The 19,629-nt window shown below is 31.6% G+C and overlaps 2 protein-coding genes across 2 annotated transcripts in view; both read right to left on the reverse strand.

Annotated features, from left to right (window-relative positions):
• The window catches only part of LOC113516018 (mitogen-activated protein kinase kinase kinase 7-like), a 36,450-nt gene extending 20,836 nt beyond the window's left edge, over nt 1-15,614 (reverse strand). Inside the window, exons 1-7 of the mRNA XM_026900350.3 lie at nt 15,369-15,614; nt 14,991-15,290; nt 14,616-14,795; nt 13,684-13,819; nt 12,807-12,907; nt 10,671-11,492; nt 10,199-10,286 (exon numbers count right to left, since the gene is read on the reverse strand). Coding sequence (XP_026756151.2) covers nt 10,199-10,286; nt 10,671-11,492; nt 12,807-12,907; nt 13,684-13,819; nt 14,616-14,795; nt 14,991-15,290; nt 15,369-15,449 — 1,708 coding nt within the window. The 5' untranslated portion in view covers nt 15,450-15,614. The remainder of the gene's footprint in view (nt 1-10,198; nt 10,287-10,670; nt 11,493-12,806; nt 12,908-13,683; nt 13,820-14,615; nt 14,796-14,990; nt 15,291-15,368) is intronic.
• Nucleotides 15,615-16,219: 605 nt separating this feature from the next.
• On the reverse strand, nt 16,220-19,333 carry LOC113516191 (uncharacterized). The gene is made up of 5 exons (XM_052900984.1): nt 19,282-19,333; nt 18,809-19,013; nt 17,979-18,146; nt 17,385-17,473; nt 16,220-16,497 (listed from the first exon to the last, which is right to left on the reverse strand). The coding sequence occupies exons 1-5, from the start codon at nt 19,331-19,333 to the stop codon at nt 16,220-16,222; spliced, it is 792 nt and encodes a 263-aa protein (XP_052756944.1).
• Between the last annotated feature and the right edge of the window lie 296 nt (nt 19,334-19,629).

Genomic DNA, 19,629 nt, shown 5'->3' on the forward strand with positions numbered 1-19,629 from the left:
CATATTAGAATCCAAAGTAACAGAGAGCAAGCCAATTGATGGCACTCGGATTCATTTGGTTTGTTATTAGCGCTGTTCAGTAATGAAAGGGCTAAAATTCTTACATTTCACCATAATATACAATACTCTCCTCCGTAACCGATGTTTTAAATGTTTTCGCGTGGACTAACATATCGTCCAAGCCTCAGTTTCGTTAAAAAAAATCAGGTACTATGAATATGCGTCAACATTTCAAAATTAAATAATTTTAAATATTTCTTAGAATTCAGTATAAGGTGCTTATATTATACATACACCATGAAGAATTAGGCGCTTATAGGGCGCTTTTAGTTTCGAATACATCCACGTATCATCCTGTCATACACACAACCATAATAACGAAGCGCTTCCATACAACAGCATATATTTTAATGGAATAACTACCGGTTTAACTTACTTACATTGAGAAGGCTCTACTAGTTTCGAGATCAATTCGTGATCCTTAATCGTGAGCAGTTGTGAAACTTTTAACAATAAAACAGCATATATTATGGCATTGCTGTTATATTGTGACGATAAAGTCATATACCAACAATAGCGTTGTGATAACGTAAATTATAAAAGCTCCCCTTAATCTTTTGCTTTCAAAGTTTCTAAGCTCATTTTTCAATTACTATTTTTAAGTTGAAACAAAGTGATGGACTTCAGAACATTATTGCGTGATAAAGATTTAAGTTGTATCAGAATCAGACGATGATTCAGAAATATGTTAAATGCATTTTTAAATTTGATAGGTAATCTAGATGTCGCTAGTGTTACGGTATACACCCTCATCAACGGTCTAACAATACTTTGGCTTCTCGTTCGGTCGTTGGTCCCAGTGTACTGGGTTCCTAGAAGGTAAGCGGACACAGTCTAAAATAGTCTCGGCCTCTTCCGAGAAGCGTGAGTCACTCCGGGACCGACCGCATCTGGACCGCACTACATACATATTATATGTTCATAGCTATTGAATTATTACTGCATTTAACACGCATGCGCAACGCGAATTATCAGATCTACTTAGCCCAAGCGCACTCTATAACTTATATAAGAAATATCATAGTTGATGTTCCTTATATAAGTTATTCATTTGATCATAGTATATATCATCACTGTCATCACAGCCTTGCCTATTTTCATTTATTTAAAGTCAGCGCAGTATATCTTCTTCCACAAAACTCTGTTAGCTGTCATTTCTGGGCTCTTTTATGCATATCATCTTTCACACAGTCCATCCACCTTTTCTTCGGTCTTCCGTGCGCATGTTTAGTAATATATGGTATATTATAGTATATTATATAATAATTATATATAAATTAAATATTAATTTTATAATTCAATTTCTGTTTAATTTGTATTATAATCGTGTAGTATAATGTAAAACTTTGTAATATTTAGTGTATTTTCGATTTGATATTTGGTAATTATTTATTGCCGTGTGGTCCTGGTATAGAAAAGGCAACCCCTTCCATTCTCGTGGGTGTCGTAAGAGGCAATTCAGGAATTTAATATCACTAAAGCCTAACTGGGGTTACCAACTCGCCTGCCATGCGTGGCAACTACTAGCAAACCCCTCTTTATGGAAGAGACTTACGTTCAGCAGTGCATAGGCAACGGCTGATGTAATAATAATAAAATAAAATATTTATTAATTGCAAATAATTACTAATGAAATATTATATAAACTTAGAAAATCATGTAAAAATATAAAATAAAAAATAACTTGTAATAATTCTTGAGTGATCGAAAAAGACATCAAAACGGACATGGTTTGAATCCTCCAGATTCTTATATTACCAATTGTTAACAGTTTAATTATAATACAAACTGAATTAGGGAAGAATTCATTATTTTTATATATTTGGGTGTATATGTATATGTCACTGTGTTCATAAGACAAAATAGAATAAAAAAAAAGAAAATTGTGAAAAAGATAAAAAATAGTTAAGTATCAGTTTAAGCAAGAAGAACGGTTCATATTGTGTCCATTATATTATACATAAAAAATAAACTACAGTAAACAGTAACTACTACATAATCTGTAAAAAAAAATCGGTTGCATTTTTATAATTAGTTTTTAAGAAAAGCCATTAGAAAAATAGGTATATAAATAGAAAAAAAAAAGAATTCTCAAAAACGCCAACATTTTCCGGCAACATTCTAGGAAATGTCCTAGTTAGAGTATTCTATATTATCACTAGTCGTATTGGTAGTGTTGTGACTAACGGTAAAATTATTTAGCCTTGTAAACGTTGAAAATTATACGTTTCTTTACGTGTGGCATGCTCCAATAAAATAGGTGACTAGAGAACGAGCTGCCGAGATGTTTTAAATTACGAAGGGCTAAAAAAATACACAAACACACAGTTTGAAATATACATGAAATAGACTGAAATAGACATAAAAGTGAGAATGTAATATAGGTATAAATACAACAAATTTTAATCGAAATAATCGTAATTGATTAAAATGCATTTTAATAGCCTACATTTAGTAAAATTGTTAAAAATTTAAAATTTTTTTACAACTTCAAAGTTTCATAACGCGTTAGTAAATTAAATCAATAATTGTCAATATTTCAGGCGTTCATTATCCGCTGAATATCCTCATCCTCCATCCATTGTAAATGAACCTCCTGTACAACTTTAAATAACTGGCAAAATTAATAACAGAAATTAGTGGTAAGCCCATAAAAAAGGGGAATTTGTCATCTAGGTAGATTCTTGAAATTCGCTACCTCTATAAAACCAAATTTTAGAAATTTATGGACTCGATACTGATATTCTCCGAAGCCATGGAGAATAATGTAGAAACTAATCACATTGAGTTTAAGAAATGTTAGTGATTCACTTTGTAATGTATGATCACATAAATGATAGATTTAATTCGCAAAAAAAGGTATTATGTTACAAAACCACGACCCGGTATAATAGCAACAAAAAATATAGAAGCGGCGTTATTAAGATAATTAAGTTGGTTTTTATTACACTTGGCATATGTTATAAACAATGTTTGTATGTCTTTTTATCGAAAAAAACAGTGCCTAAATTTAATAAATAGCAAAATGAAGGTTTTAGTGTTATTAATTTACTGTATAAGACTGTGCGTTAATTTTAAGTTTCATTACATGTAGGCGCAGGTAAAAAAAATTTACTGAAAGAAGAAACAAAGTTCTAAATGATAAAGTAAAAGAAAATTTACTGAAAGAATAAACAACATGTGGATCTTGGCGTGTAGTTATTATTAACTAAAGAATTTTGTTAATCATAATACATATAATACAGACAAGTTCATAGTTAGTGCTCATATTTATCACAGCGATGCAGCCGCTGAAGCGAGATTCTAAGAACCTATAAGTTATTATAAACCTGCCTCATCAAGACTTGGCATACATAAATTTCGAGCTAAGATATTGTTTATTTTCTAGTAGCCGTACACGAACCGTGTTGCATCTGCATTATATAATAAAAATACTGACAAAATTTTATACTTCTAGCTTCAATGTTTTTGTATCGACGATGAATCTCTTTATAAGTTTTAATATAAATTATAACTGTTACAATAATAGATTGTTATTATTGTAAAATATTGTTATGCAATTATTTCGACTACTTTGTAGTCTTATGATTTATTAGAAACAGGAACGCACACACAACGAAATCTTTTTTTTTTTTTTTTAAATCCGCTCGTACGTGCGTCTTTTATAAACATGGAGATTTCGAATTCCCGATTATGACCGAAAACAAATTATGATACTTAATATATACAAATCGGAAACATATATATGTGACTTTACAAAATATTCCAAAATTTGAATTGAGTACACTGAACAAAGAGCTGATTTTTTCTATTTTAAATGTGTGTGAAACTAAATTGTTTCTTTATTTACTTTCTCTTAGCTAAGCAATTGTCATGAAATTTGGTGCGCTTCTTTTTATCCCGGTCAATCAACATATTCTGGTCATGTATATTTGGAACTGTTTTTTATTTTAATCATATTTCGAGGTCATTTTCCTACATATGGGATTTAAAATAAATTTCACATATTCAGGGAAGAGTAAATTACTAAAATACCAATAGAACAATAACTATTCTATTGGTATAACCAAAAACTGTGTCCAACTAGCTCTGGAGATGTAAAACACCGTTAACAAAGAAAATTCTATAGTGAGACGTCAGTAGGTTCTCTCTGCCATATGCATGGCAAGATGTTGTTATATTCACTACAATGGCAAGAGTCGACCCTATTTACGTTATAACGTTACGTTAACGTTGGTACGTATAACGTTAACTTTGAAGCATTTTGTATGTGCGCGTATATTATATACACAGTGGCTGGTCATTTCATGTAATGGTTGTATTTTATGACGTGGAAAATACCTGCTGCTTACATCATGACTAATGAATAAATTAATGTTTAACGATATGAAAAGATAAAATCAAGGCTACTACTTCATTATATGGTCGAACATTACTGATCATATTGTAAGATGGTTACTTTATTCACCGTTAGAAGGGCTAATATTTTGTGCTGCGTCATGGCGGTGAACAATTATATTAATAAAAAAATAACAATAATGTGCCAATTGAAAATAAATGTGAATTAAAGCTCGTACATTGGTAGGATTGGTAGCAGTAAATCTTATCAACATAAAACCGAAGTTAACCTAATCTACCTTCCTGACCACGAGTACGAACACCGTGCACTAAACATGTTTTCATTTTATGTTTATTTTTATCTAATTTTACAAAAGTCACTCAAATGTCATAGAAACCCTACATTCATGATATGGCCAAAAGTAAACAACATCAAACGCCGACGTTTAAATGATACAGTTAGTTTTATTTGGGTATATCATGAAATACAACAACTTTTTATTATGAAATTATTGATCGAATGGTGAAGTGATCAGATCTGGCTACGATAATCAAAGGACTTACAACTGAGTGCCACCCATTTAGTGTTTTTATTTTTTCTTACTGATAAATATTTTTTGTATCTGTAGAATTAAGCTAAATATTATTTCTTTCTTTTTTCAATCTAGTCCATTTTCAAATTCAGAATACGAGTCTGAAATATTATCTTTGGTCTGTGGTTCATTGTGACGAGAGTGGACGCAAACTTTCGTTGTCCATCGACGTCAATTATAAAACTGTCAGTGAGATGTGTACATTATGATAAAATATTGGTATTACGAAAAAAAAAATTGTTACATGAAAACTTTTTTTTTTCACGATTTAAGAGTATTAACATCTTTTTATGACAAAAGAATAAGAAAGAAACGAAACGATTTTGTAATTGAAAATACGACTTTTTCGCCAAAATGAAAATGAACTCTTACAAAAATAAATTTAGTAATATCTATTATATATTATTTGAAATTTTCTCGTTTGTTCCACTGTCTTTACTGTAAAATATTTTTTATACATACGATCGGTTTTGAAAAGTTGCCTTAACGATTCGTATGATTCTTTTTGTGGTATACATTTTCCTTGTCATATGAGTAGGGAAACTTCCGTGTTACGATGTTCGTACACGTGAATCTCCAAAAATGTTCAGTCGATTTTAATGAAGTTTTGTAATTGTGTACTGTTTGCTACAACTTAGGAGATAGAATGGTTTTCAGTTAATAAATATGGAACTCTTTTAAATATATCCAACTAAATATAATAATTACTTCCAATAAATTACAATACACAGAAATCCAGAACTGTATAATGTTAAGGATGACTGTTTCTTTGTTTGCAAACAAACACAACAAGTCTGTTTCTTGTAAGTGCAAATGATAAATAAGAGCTATCGTGAGTCAGAGGGTGAGCACGTCCTGGTACAGGACAAGGCTATTTCGACGCGGTTACTCATGCGCTCCAATGATGCATTGCTACAAGTTTAGACGACAATCTTGTTACTGTTGGATGGATGCAGCTGCACATATGGCGATTCAATCTTAACATTGTATAAACAGTGTTCAATGCAAAATTTAAATATAATTTGTGATAATAGATTCTAATAAAAAAAAATAGTTGATCCAACATATGTATTACCTTTTACTCCCACCTACTGGGTAGTTTTTTATCTTGGTCATTTAATTAGAATTATTTTGTTTATTGTGCTACCATTAGTATGTGTGTGACTGCTAACACTCGAAGATTGACCACCATTATTATTACTAGAAGTTCCACAACCTCCATTATAGCTATTAATTGTATTTAATTTAATTGTATTAATCCGATTGCTATATTGTTCATGCACGTTTTACGACATTTTTTGAGACAGCTATGATTAATTTATGTTTTTGTTCGAAAAAATCTAATTTTATTATTATAATTTAAGATCGTGTTTCACAAAAATAATCAAGGTAAATTGTAAGGAAAATGGTACAATTTTACACAGGAGTAATAATTACATTTCAATTATCTATCTATGCTTATAATAAATCTGTAGAGAGGTCAATTCTGTGCATGAAATATATTTCCAAAATAACTATCAGGGGGTAATTAGTGATCGATACTGATGCCAAAAATGCAATCAGTACAATTTTTGTCTGTCTGTCTGTATGTTCGTTATAGAAACAAAAACTACTCAACGGATTTTAAAGAAATTTGGTACAATTATTCTTGATACTCCTAGGCAGGTATAGTATACTTTTCATCATGTTACGATCAATAGGAGCAGAGCAGTGAAGGGAAATTTTAAGAAAATGTAAAAAGTTACTCCATTTTTAAGCTTTCGTAGCGTGTGCAGCTTTAAACTAAATATTAAATTCGGTAAGAAATTGGTGCATATATTGCGTAACACAAAATAATACAGTCCAATTAAAAACTTCCTCCTTTGGCTCTAGCTTCAAAATTAGGCTAAATTGTTACTTAGTTTTATATAACAATTTTTTATTTTCTCTATAATCATAGCTTTATTTAGATTGTATAAGATTCCATAAACTATTTTCGTTCCAGAGTGTTGAAAAACTTTGTAGTTATTTATGGTAATCGTTTCTGGATAGAACAGGAAGTCCACCATTTTTATTCTAAATATATTTTAATATAAAATTTTATGACTAATGATGGACACGTGTATAATTTACATTCCTTCGCGACGAATTCAACAATAATTAACCACGATTTGAAAGTGAAACAAAGAACGTTGAAGATGAAATAATGAACGAGGAAGTCGACAGTTAAAGTGATATATGTATGAATTAGTTGACCCGGCGAACTTCGTTCCGCACGCGGTACTGGACAGTACTTCAACATTACTTTATTTTTCTAAAATAAAAGATTTTTTTTTAAATAAACGTAGCCTAAGTTACTCCTTATTACATCAGCTACCTGCCAATAAAAGTCCCGTCAAAATCGGTTCAGCCATTCCCGAGATTAGCCAGAACAGACAAAAATTGTAAAAAAAATTATTTTGGTGTATGTACCGTATATATATATTCATATGTAGTAAAAAACGGTTATTTCAATATTAAAAGCAGACACTCCAATCTTATTTATATGTATAGGTAGATGAGGTAATGAATGCAATGAAGATTACGAAAGTTGGTAAATCAGCGGGATTCGATAGAATATCTGCTGAAATGCTTAAATAAGGTGAAGAAATCATTGTAAGCCTGCTGTATCCTGCTGCTTAATAATTGTTGGAGGTTCGGTTGTGTTCCAGGTGGCTGGGGCAAAATTTTTATTGTGCTATTATATAAAGACAGGTCACAGCAATAGTGCGATAATTTCAGTGAAATAAGCCTTCTTAATGTTGTAGGAAAATTGTATGCTAGGTTTTTGATTAAAAAGCGATGAATAAAACGGAGAGTAAAATTTGGGATGTGCAAGCAGTTTTTTGAAAGGGTATGGAAGTCTTTTCCTTAAGGTGCATAGCAGAGAGAACAGCTCAATATCTAAATGTTTTCTGAGCTTTCATTGATCTTGAAAAATCTTATGATAGACTGGAGAGGAATGAACTGTGGTATACGGGCATTCAAATCCTTATATAAGAAATCGAATGGCTGTTTCAGAAGAAATGGGATTTATATGGACTGGTTTGGCATTGAACGTGGTGTTAAACAGGGCTGTCTAGCATCTCCTTGGCTGTTCAATCTATTGATGGATAGTTGCTTGACCGATTTAAAGGAATCTGATTGTGGATTCCGAATGAATGAGCCACTATTTAAGACTCTTATACGTTGACGACCAAGTATTGCTTGCATTGTAACAGTATGAATTACAACAAATGGTGATGAAAGAAGCGTATATAAGAAAAGATATAAAAATTATTGCGAAGACGACGAAGATTTTTGAGATGACTGAAAGTTTAAGGGCATGCCAGATAATGATAGGATATGAAGAGTGGAGCAAGTGAGTGAGTTTCTATATTTCAGTTCATTGTTTACAATAAAACCACCACTAATGGAAGGTGTGAGGGAGATATTGAAAGGAGAGTTAAAGCGAGAAACAATGTTAACGGTGCACTGCTTTCAATTATGGCAAGCAAAAATGTATGGAGCAAAGTTCGCCTTGTAATATTTCAGAAAGTACTGACAGTAACACTCGTGTATGGAAGCGAAACATGGGTATGGCAGAAGAAGTCTGAAAGTAAGATAAATGTTATGGCGATGAGATATCTGAGAAGTATGTGTGGTAATACATTAAAAGATATGTATGTAGACTGAAAGACGATGTAGTGACAAAAATTGAAAATGAAATGTTGTGTTGGTTTAGCTATTTGAAGCGGATGCATGAAAGAAGAATTACGAAGAGATTTATCAAGTAAGAATGAATGGAGATGTTAATAGGGGCCGCCCGAGACGGACATACGTCGATCAAATAGATCTCATATTGCTAGTGCTGTAGAAGGGCTAAATTACAAGTACCCATAATCAGTGAGCATGTATAAAAAGATTGATGAATGATGAGGATGTGAAAGTCTTGTTTGAATTGAAGCATTTGACTTTGCATTGTTTCTACCCGCCGTAAAGGGAGACAGGCGTGACAGATACGTATGTAGGTTTGTCGATATTTCCTTCTTGTCGATCTCAATATATGGGAAATAATAATAAATACGTCAATTACTATAAGCGATTTTTTATTTGTATAAGTTTTTGTCAGGCTCAAGCTACACACGCAAAATCTTAAAAATGTCTTCAATAACAGTAGGGCTGATTCTAAGACGTCATTTCTCTAAACCTATTTTCTAAATTAAAATTTCTATTTGATATCATTGCTAAATCTTTATTATGAGTACTAATACGAATTTAATTTCTAATAGATTTATGTAAAAAATATTATAAATTTACTTTATGATCCATACGATAATCAATTCGCGAAACTCTCAAATTAAAATATTAGTTTAAAAGATAAGTTTAGAGAAGAGACTTCTCAGAATCGATCCTATTATCTATTTATATTCCCTTATTATTACGGTGACACACAGCGATGTTTCTACAGGAGATACTCATGGGGAGTGTGAGGGCCAATAAACTCGAAAAAAATATGAAGTTGGAAGATTCAGAATCGTTAAGGCTGTGGCATCCATCACCTACAGATAGGACCGTGGATAACACAGCATCAATCACTGTGAGGTCAATGGTATCTTTCATATATTGTGATTTCTAAGGACTAAATTGTTGTCTCCGTAATATATAATTTCACTATTATATTTCTCTCTTTAGCCCGAAACAGCAGTGTAGCAGAATTCATAGGTAAGGTAAATATATCAATGCTAACGACTTTGAATGAAGTCTTCCACTGATAAATAACATTTTTTTTTTACTTATTTCCGACCTTTTATTTGTATTTTAAATTTATTTATTAATATATTAATTTTAATTGTATTTTGTAAATGTCTATCATGTAATGCTGTCATATTTTCGCGTAAAATTAAAACCGTGACATGCTCCGTTATCATAGCTATCTATCGTAGTAAATAATTTGTATTTCGAAAACGCGTTCATAATTTTGAATTTACTAAAAAAAAACAGCAGTTTTGCTGTAATAATTTTTTATTTTTGTCCTATAGGAATTGGAAAAATGCTCTATAAATGAATACTATAACAATAATATAACACAATAAATAAAATGGAATATGTTATATAATGTATTAATTTATAGTATGACTTATATAGGTTCATCATACTATGAATTTCCTTATAGCATTATTTGTCAAAAAATAGCATGCAGTACTTACCCAAGGTGTAAAATTTGTCAAAACCAGCACTATTTCTGACACCTAGGTACTCATCATAAACAGAAGGATCTTGTAACTCCCAAGCATTCTGTAAATACAAACAATACGGTAATTAATTAAAATATTCAGTTGTTATAATAACATATACTATGTAGAAGGAAATAATTTGTTAATTAAATTGTAGGTTATCAAACATAATAATGAACAATAGTATGATATTTGAAAATTCATGGTATATGGTTAAACAGTTATTAGCTTGACTAATATTAAAATGGTAATCGATTAAATATTAATAGAAATTTTTATTGCTGTATAAATGCAACCATGCTAGTTTGAAAGGAATAAATTTAAATTAGAATAAAGAACAGAAAATATGTAGGGTCAAAATACAAATATAAGGATTACATAAATATTTACATACATAAGTGGCTGGACTGGTATCAGGGAGTGTTGTGATTTCAATTATACTTACAGGATCAACATCTATTTGTAAAGGCATTTGAATTGGCTGCCTTTGTGGGATATTTCCATTGTATTCTTTCATTGGCATCAACGGACTATTTCCTGCACTCACTCTATCACAATAGTTCTGATTATAGTCCTCTTTTCTTAGTGAATTAGAATTACTTGTCGCCACTGATGAACATCTAGGTGATAGTTTGTCATTCCAGTACTGTTCTATATCCATATGCCTGGGATTCATGTTACCAACATTATAATAAACTATAGGAGATAATCTTTTTGGGGAGGAACTCTCACTAAATATATTAATTGGGCTTCTAACAGCGAGCAAGCTGTCCTGCGGTGTGCTGCCTTCACTAGGTAAATATTGCCTGCCATCTGGAGGTACGGGAGAGCTGGAAATTCGATTTATAGATACCGGCGACCTGCCAGCTTCATCGGGTGGTTTGAATTGTTGCGGGATTCTTACTGGTCCTATTCTGTTTAACGCATCTGGCTCTTCGCGGGGCAACGCTGATGTTTTGGGCTGCGTCTCGGCCGCCATAAGATTTTGTATTTTTGTCACTTGCGTTTCGACGAAACTTCGCGGCCTGGGTGCCTTTACAGAGTTGTTTGTATTTCTGAGCACAGCTTGATTGGGGATGCTCTCGTATTCTACGTCTGTTGGGAGAAGTACCTGGGATAATAAAATGTCATCTGTCTCGGTGCCAAGCTCGTCCTCTGTGTGCATCATGTAGTGGTCATCTATATCTTCCTCTTCACAGTCATTGTAGTCTATTGGCTTGTCGGCGCCTGGGAAGAACTCACAAAGCGCCGTCATTAGTTCTACAACCTGAAATAAGTATAGTTTCATGATTAGAATATTATGAAAAAATTTTTACTGCTTTAGACAAAAACGTACATTTTTTATGCTACTACAAGTATTGCTAATATGCACTATTACTACTAGTTTATTTTACTAATACTAACGGTGTGAATAGGGCACATTGAAGTCAAGAATTTCAAGATTAAGTGCTCTTCAAAGTAAGAAGCTAGTATCTATATTTTTTTAAATAATAAAAAATTATAAATAATTTCCATTACAGTTTTAAAACTTAAAGAGGCTTGGATTGGATTTTGGGAGAATCAAGACTGCAGTTGCGCACTACACTAACTATTGTAATATAAAATATTAAAATAGGTAATGTTCAAGAAGATTCAATTACTGTATTATTATATATATTATTGTTTATTACATATATTATTATTTACTAGTTTTATAAAGTATTTAAGCTGAATTTCATGCAAAGCATCATGGTGGTGTTTTATTGGACAAATTTAATGCACTATTGTAAGTTAACGCGACGCGTCCCCAGGTAAATAGTACTTGCATACCTGATAAATATGAGTATCCGTAAGATAGTAGTAGGTTCTCCCCAAAAATAGCAAGGTACAATTAATTACCATTTCACGAATACATAATAAATTCGATTTCAAATAAAGTCAGTGAAATCCCACTATCGTTACTTAGATTAATTTATAAAAAAAAAAAAAAACTAAATATAGGGTAGCATCAGGGATCTCCCTGATAACAAACATATATATACATATATTTTGAAAATCTTTTAAAATATATGTATATGTTTGTTATTATATCACACCTGTATTACAATAAGGGGCTGATAAAATTAGTAAAAGTCCAAAAGGAAACTATATCTGGCTGGTGAACAGTTAATTAATTTATGTAGTATTGAGAGATCTGGCAGTTTTCTCTCTATTCATTGAGGAATACTTAATACTGGTGTTTCTATCTATATTTCCACCAAACTAGCAATACTGGTGAAACAACCTAAGAATAACTTATTTATCTACATCTTCTCACTAACCTAATCCATTTCTAAATACATTGCTTCATCAGTCTTCAGTATAGTGACCCTTGTAAATGTAAATTGAACTTTTTTCATGCTAAGTCATAAAATTAAGTTTATTCTCTTATGATTAGAAAACAGAATCAGGTATTGGCCTTACTATTTATATTATGCCGAATATGTCATTTTATAATTTCTGTTTCTGCATAAAAATATAAAGGCCATTTTAATTTAACACAGATAAGAAGCCAAAGAGTAAAAAGAGAAAACTTAATAATTGTGTATGATAAAAAAATTACCTGGGCCATACTCGGTCTTTCTGCTGGTACTTTGTGCCAACATTGTGTCATTAATTGTTCTATTGGTCTTGGGCAGCCTTCTATTAAATTTGGTCTTTGACCTAAAATTGTAAAAACACAAAATAATTTTTTTTACATGGAAAGAAAAGAAAAAAAAATTGATAATGTAAATATTTAAGTTCATAATAACAATACTTAACAAAGCCAAGGAAATCGCATTCCATCTAATATAACAGACCTCATTTTTGAGAATTCACACATAGGTGACAGTATATTCTGTGATGTTTATAGTGTTTTACAAGTTAGTAGTAAGATTTATTATATTCCTTCAGTGGACAGTCATACTAATTAATCAGTAAGTATTAAGATCATAAACTTGTAATGGATATGTAGTTTGATATTATGATTATTTGTTGTATAAAAAAATAATCTAGATATTATCTAATATTACATCTTAGAAAAGTTGTGACCCTCTATGTGACCTACACTTTGAAAAAAACTGGGAGGTTTTTTATCTCATTAATATAATAAAACTGTAACTAGAAATCTGTACATTTAAGAAAAATAGTATTTTGTTTGTCTGTATATTTGTTTTGGCATTATGTAAAATATACTGTGCAAAATTTGATAAGGTTCTTACTTTTCTATTTCTAAACATGTAACTTAAAAATGGTGTACATTTTATTTTGAATTTTCAATTTAGGAGTGGTTTAAACTTATATAACAATAATTAAAATGTATAAATTTATTATATTTAAGTTTTCAACACCAATATATGTTTGTTGTCTGCCAGTGTGCTGAATAATGTTATTTTATTAGGTAGGTGCTTTTTTGCATAATAATATGTTTATTTACAACATAATTTCAGTTCATATACCTGTATGTACAGCCCACATTATCCTATAAGCTGAGCCTCCTTCTTCGAAAGGTTTCCTTCGGGAGAGTACTTCCCACAGAATAATACCCCATGAAAATACATCACATTTTTCTGTATAAGATGACCCTTCAAATACCTGGAATGAAAGAAATAAGACTGTAGAGAATTTTTGTTTTATTAATTATATCACTATATATACTAATATTATAAAGAGGAAAGATTTGATTTTTTGTTTATAACAAATGAACTCAAAAACTATGCATCAATTTAAAAAATTCTTTTACCTATAGAGAGCTACATTATCAATGAGTTATATAGGCTATATATTATTTTTGATAATTCTATCCACTTATGCAAAGCTGGACCAGATTGCAAATTTTGAGTATACTGTTCTGAATGGAATTATTTGGAATAAATAATGTTTCTTCAAAATCTTTTCAATAATAGACAGGACACAAAATGACAGATTGGGTATTAAATAACTAATTTAAAGTATTTGTAAAAAGGATTAAAAATAACATATTTTCCTACATAAATAGATACTATTTAAGAGAGTTAATACCACAAGAAATAATTGCAATAAAGTATATATAAATTCAAAACATAACTATTTATAAAACTCAAAAGCTTTATGGAAGAAACAAGGTTTTAAAATATGGGAACAGTTTTTGAATACTTGAGTATGGACGAATAAATATATATTACTCATTCATGTAAAAATTACTGAACAGATTTGAATGAAATTTGGCACATAGATAGATTTATAGAAGTATTTTAAATGTCAAGTTAGCATATAAATGCTAACTTGACATTTAAAATACTTTGTATATGGATTTGCATAAGTTAAGCCACAGAATACAGCTAGAACTCCATATGACTACAGTTTGAATAACAAATTCATTTTATTTCAATAATGATTTCAATATAATTACCTCTGGAGCCATCCAAGCAGCACTACCCTTATTATTAGACATATATGTGGCTTTGTCAACTGCTGTGCCAAAGTCACAAATTTTCAGCCTCTGACCACCACCCACTAGAAGTAGGTTTGGTGGTTTTAAGTCCCTGTGTATGAGCGGTTTTGGTTTCATAGCATGAAGATATGCTACACCCTGCAAATTGTAAATATTTACCTATGTAAGTTATTCAAATATAATAAAACATGTATATAAAATGACAAATGAATTCTTTTACAAAATTAATTTACTGTTAAGTTTTTCTTCAATTATCCATTATGATGTTATTGCAAATTTTTACCATTAATAAATTAAGTAACTGTTTAATAAAATTAATGAATATTAATTTACCTCAGCACACTGTCGTGCCCAGCTCATAGCATGTGCCGCTGTGTATTTGGGTTTGGGGCGATTGTGTAGTACATTGTAAAGTGAGCCACCTTCGGCGTATTCCATTACAAGACAAACGTGGTCCCTCTGTGTACAAGCGCCATAAAGCCGTACAATGTTGGGATGTGAAACACGGGAGAGTTGCCTAACTTCTATGGCAAATTCACGCCTTTCAGCTTCCGAATTTATATGCTTTACAGCTACAAATGTGTTTCGCCACAGACCCTTCCAAACTACACCGAATGCGCCTTTACCGACAATCTAATAAAAAAAAGTAATTTAGATATATCATTCACAAATGTAAACATACAAAACGAGTTTTGTTCATAAAACACTTACCGATATTTCGCGTATTTCACTGTAATCAATCTCCTCTACAAATCTCTGTTGAACAGGCGAGTCTTGCGAATTGGAAGCCATGGGTACACTTATTATCACATTATCAAAATGACTAGTACAGGCAAAATAAAAAATTGAAATATCTATCTAAATTTCTTTGTAAAATGTGTAAAAATAGTTGGTTAAATCAATTTTCTTAGTATTGTTTGGCAGGGAAAAGCAACTGCGACAAGGCCGCCATCTTTGAAACTGTAGAACAAATGTCAGAATCAGAATGTCACCCACCATTGATAAAATTTGTCATCTTAAAAAGCATACAAAGGAATCAATATCCATACAGCTTTTTGAAATAAATAAAAAAGAAACAATATTCAATTGTAGATTGAGTTGATATAGGTACATATGATGTTAATACAAGATATCCATAAAATAATTGAGATGATAGTGATAAAGCATTTCCATAAATTATACGAATGGGAGCAGTATTGAGCTACCGAATAATCGAGGTAATAATTTTCGAGGTATTGAGGTATTGATTGCAAATAATGAAAATATCGATTCAGAATCGTGTCATGGACAATAAAATAAATATTGAATAATTAATAAGTTCCTCTTTTATTAAATCACAGAAAAATATTTCGCAGTATATATAGATATAAATTTATCACCTTAGTAAGCCCTGATAAATAAAAAACGTTTATTATGATTATATTTCTGTTTAAATGAATTACACATTTTTAAAATTCAACTAACATAACACTACTAGTACTAAACAATATCTTAATATTTAAACTTTTATATCACTAGAGTTTGTAATGAGGGAATTACTATTTTTATTTTATTAGTTTTATTTAATTTGCTTCAAATTCTTGCAGAAGCGTTAGAGTATCCCGACATTTGTAAGTTATAGCGACGTCTTTGGGTGTTTCGTGTCTATGATTGGTGAGGTACATATCGGCTCCGAGATCTAATAAGATACGTATGAGTACACAATTATTGCTCATAGCCGCGAAATGTAGAGCTTGTCGACCTCCAGGTGCTGCTGGATCGTTCACTAAAGCACCTTTTTCAACGAGAAGTTTTAATATTCTTGCTTCTTCATAAGTGGGTTTACACATCATGACAAATTCTGAACAAATATAATTTTATTAACTAATATGAAATTTAAGATTATGAAATAACATTATTATCTAATTATTCTGTGATATTATGTAGGAGTATCAATAAATATACTATCTTAATAATACGCCAAGGGTCAATACAAATTATAAATAGGAAAATTCGAAATAAAAGTTATCTCGTCAGCTTGGCACCTAATAGCATGTTAATTTTCTTTTCAAGGGTAGAGAAAATGACAATCAGTTGAACAATAATGTAGTAATGTTTATACAATGGAATATTTAAGATTATTTTCCTGATCTCTTAAAAAAGGCGCATGTCTTTACAAAGTTTCACTTGAATCCTAGGGTGTGAATTAGACGATTCTAGGTTGGGCTCGGCCCACCTGCTTCTCTCCCCTCTACATAACCTATACTTATGAATTGTTAGGACAAGTTTAGTACGATGCTCCCAGAATTTTTAACAATTTTTGTTGTCGATAGAATAATTTGACAGTATTTGGCGAGAGTCTTTGGTTATCAAAGTAGTAGGTACTACAATCATTATCATCATCATGTCAACTTCTATCCACTGCTGAACATAAGCCTCACCCTAGAGGGGTTTTGCCAGTAGTTGCCATACTTGGCAGGCGGGTTGGCAACCGTAGTTAGGCTTTGGAGATATTTTAAGAGAGACGCTGCTGCCCATCCGTCGCCTTTCTTAGTCGCCTCTTACCATACCCACGGATATGGAAGGGGTGATTCATTCTATGCCGTGACCACACGGCGAAAGTGCTACAATATTGAAATAAAAATGTTATTATCCTCGGAAAAAACTGAATACAAACGGAATATTTCATAATTTTTATGTAAGTACTTATTATAAAAAAATATTTTTTATTAAAAAATAATAACTTACGAAGGAATAATCCCGTATCGACGGGATTAGAACGAGGTACTATTACTGCGCCGTGATCAAATAAAAGGTTAGCTATATCTAATGATGGCCTGAAAAATAATTCCTATTTACATTCCTATTTATATCAGTTCAGTATATACAAAACATTTTTTTTAGCTACTGAGAATTAAAGTAGCTATTATAATAAATAAATTGTTTAGCCGTTTTTATTAGGTGCTCTGTTTCATTCCGAAAAATATTCAGTTTTAAAGTTAGAATGCTCTCTTATAAAGACGTTAATGATTTCGATTTCATTTTGTATGTCTTTATCTACAGGGTGAATTTTAGTATATTTTATTAAAATGAATTATTTTAAAATATAGGGGGCTACAGAAAAAATCCCATTTAAATATATCTAAATATTTTTGTTTCTTATCTTTTGGCGTTCCTTAATGTAAACATTTAAGATACGGTTCAACCAATTGTCATGATATTTTGTATATACGTACTATTTAAGATGGTGAATAATATAGGTTACTTTTTATCCTGGTCTACCAAAATACCCCGATCACACGGACGATGTTGCATGTAAAAACTAATAGGTAATAAACAAACCTTCTCATTAAACACAGCGAAAGTGGTGTCATGCCAACATTGTCTTTCACATTAGCATTTACACCAGCATCTAACAAGATTATAATAGCCCGTTTGTTGCCAGCGCAAACAGCTAAGTGAAGGGCGTTTCTTCCAAGATAGTCTTGTTGTTGGATATTTGTGCCTTTTCTAGAAATAAATACAGTTTAGAAAGCAAATAAAGATTGAAAGAAAGTAAAGAGAGTTTGTTTCTTTTAAATCAACGCTGAATTTCTATTAATTCACATGGATTAAAACTACTCGTAGATGAGGAACAGTCCACTAAGCAAACGCAGGCTACAATTAAGTGCAGAGGGGGGAAGGAATTGTTAATAATGGGGAGTTTACCCCCATTGCTATCAATATACCCTATCAGGCCGATCTCCATGCGGTTCCCCCTGGAAACTATCGTGACCAATTTATCATTGAATTTGTCACAGTGGGCTAACTGACTGCCTGCCTTTCATCCTCACCTATCACCGCTAACTGGTACCCCGCTAGTGTATATCGATAGCGCAGGCGGGGTAACCATGTCATTTTCACGCATTAAAAAAAAATTGAGTGCAGATGCTAAGATTTTATTAAGTTTATCTTAATAAGTTAGTTAGCTAACTATTAAGTTTAAACTTTAATAACAATAACTATAGACTTGTTCACGATGTTTTTAATAAAAAAATACTATTAAGTGAGGCAATAATTTTCTTTAATTATAGATTGAGTAATGAGTCACTATATCATCAGTGGCATTATGCCGGTTCCCTATTGACAATCATGGATAGACCAAGTTTCAAACTAAAAAAATATATTATTACCTTATGATAATTTCTAATAACTTGTCGTTACCAGTTTCAGCAGCTACTAAGAAATTATTATCTTCAAGCAGGAAAGATACAGCTCTTTTTAGTTTTGGTTCATGTTCTTCATCTGATTTTAGAGAGGACTTGGAGCCGTAATTAAGAGATCTTGGAGATCCAGTGTATGAGGGGATGTTGACATCCAAGGAAGTCTCCGATAACTCTGCATATGTCAATAGTAAATATTAGGGTGTATGCGTAATTTTTATAATTTTTTAAGATAAACGTCCAGTGTAATGTAAATCTAAAGAACACCTAACTACCAAAGTTACCTTGAGATTTTTAATAAATGTGTATATTGATAATTTAAGTCATGAGAAACAGCTAGTTGTTTTGTCATGGCTTGGTTAGATCGCATTATCATCTTTCCTCTGGGAATTTGTTTGAAATCACTTATGTAGTTAGGAAGTCATGTACAAAATTGTTTTAACTGTGTATTAGAGGTATTTTAAATAGTTTCTTTATTACAGTAACGTTAGTCATGGAACAAACTTCAAACTAAGATTTTTTATGAGGCATGCATAATGCTCGTCGTGTTGTTCCGGTATAGAATATAGACCAGCCCTTACTTTGCCCGGCGGTGTTGTTAGAGCCGCCTATGGGAGGGTGAGGGATGAGCAGCAGCTTCTTTCTTAAAACAATTCCAAAGGCTAACTGTGACTGCCAATCCGTCTACCAAACGTGGCAACTACTGGTAAACCCCCTTCCCTACCTTAAAGGGGGAAGTCTATGTTCAGCAGTGGACCGTTAAAGGTTGTTATGATATATGATAATGCATA

The sequence above is a fragment of the Galleria mellonella genome, unplaced genomic scaffold, assembly GCF_026898425.1.
Source record: "Galleria mellonella isolate WM207_F2 unplaced genomic scaffold, CSIRO_AGI_GalMel_v1 utg74, whole genome shotgun sequence".
NCBI classification, from domain to species: domain Eukaryota; kingdom Metazoa; phylum Arthropoda; class Insecta; order Lepidoptera; family Pyralidae; genus Galleria; species Galleria mellonella.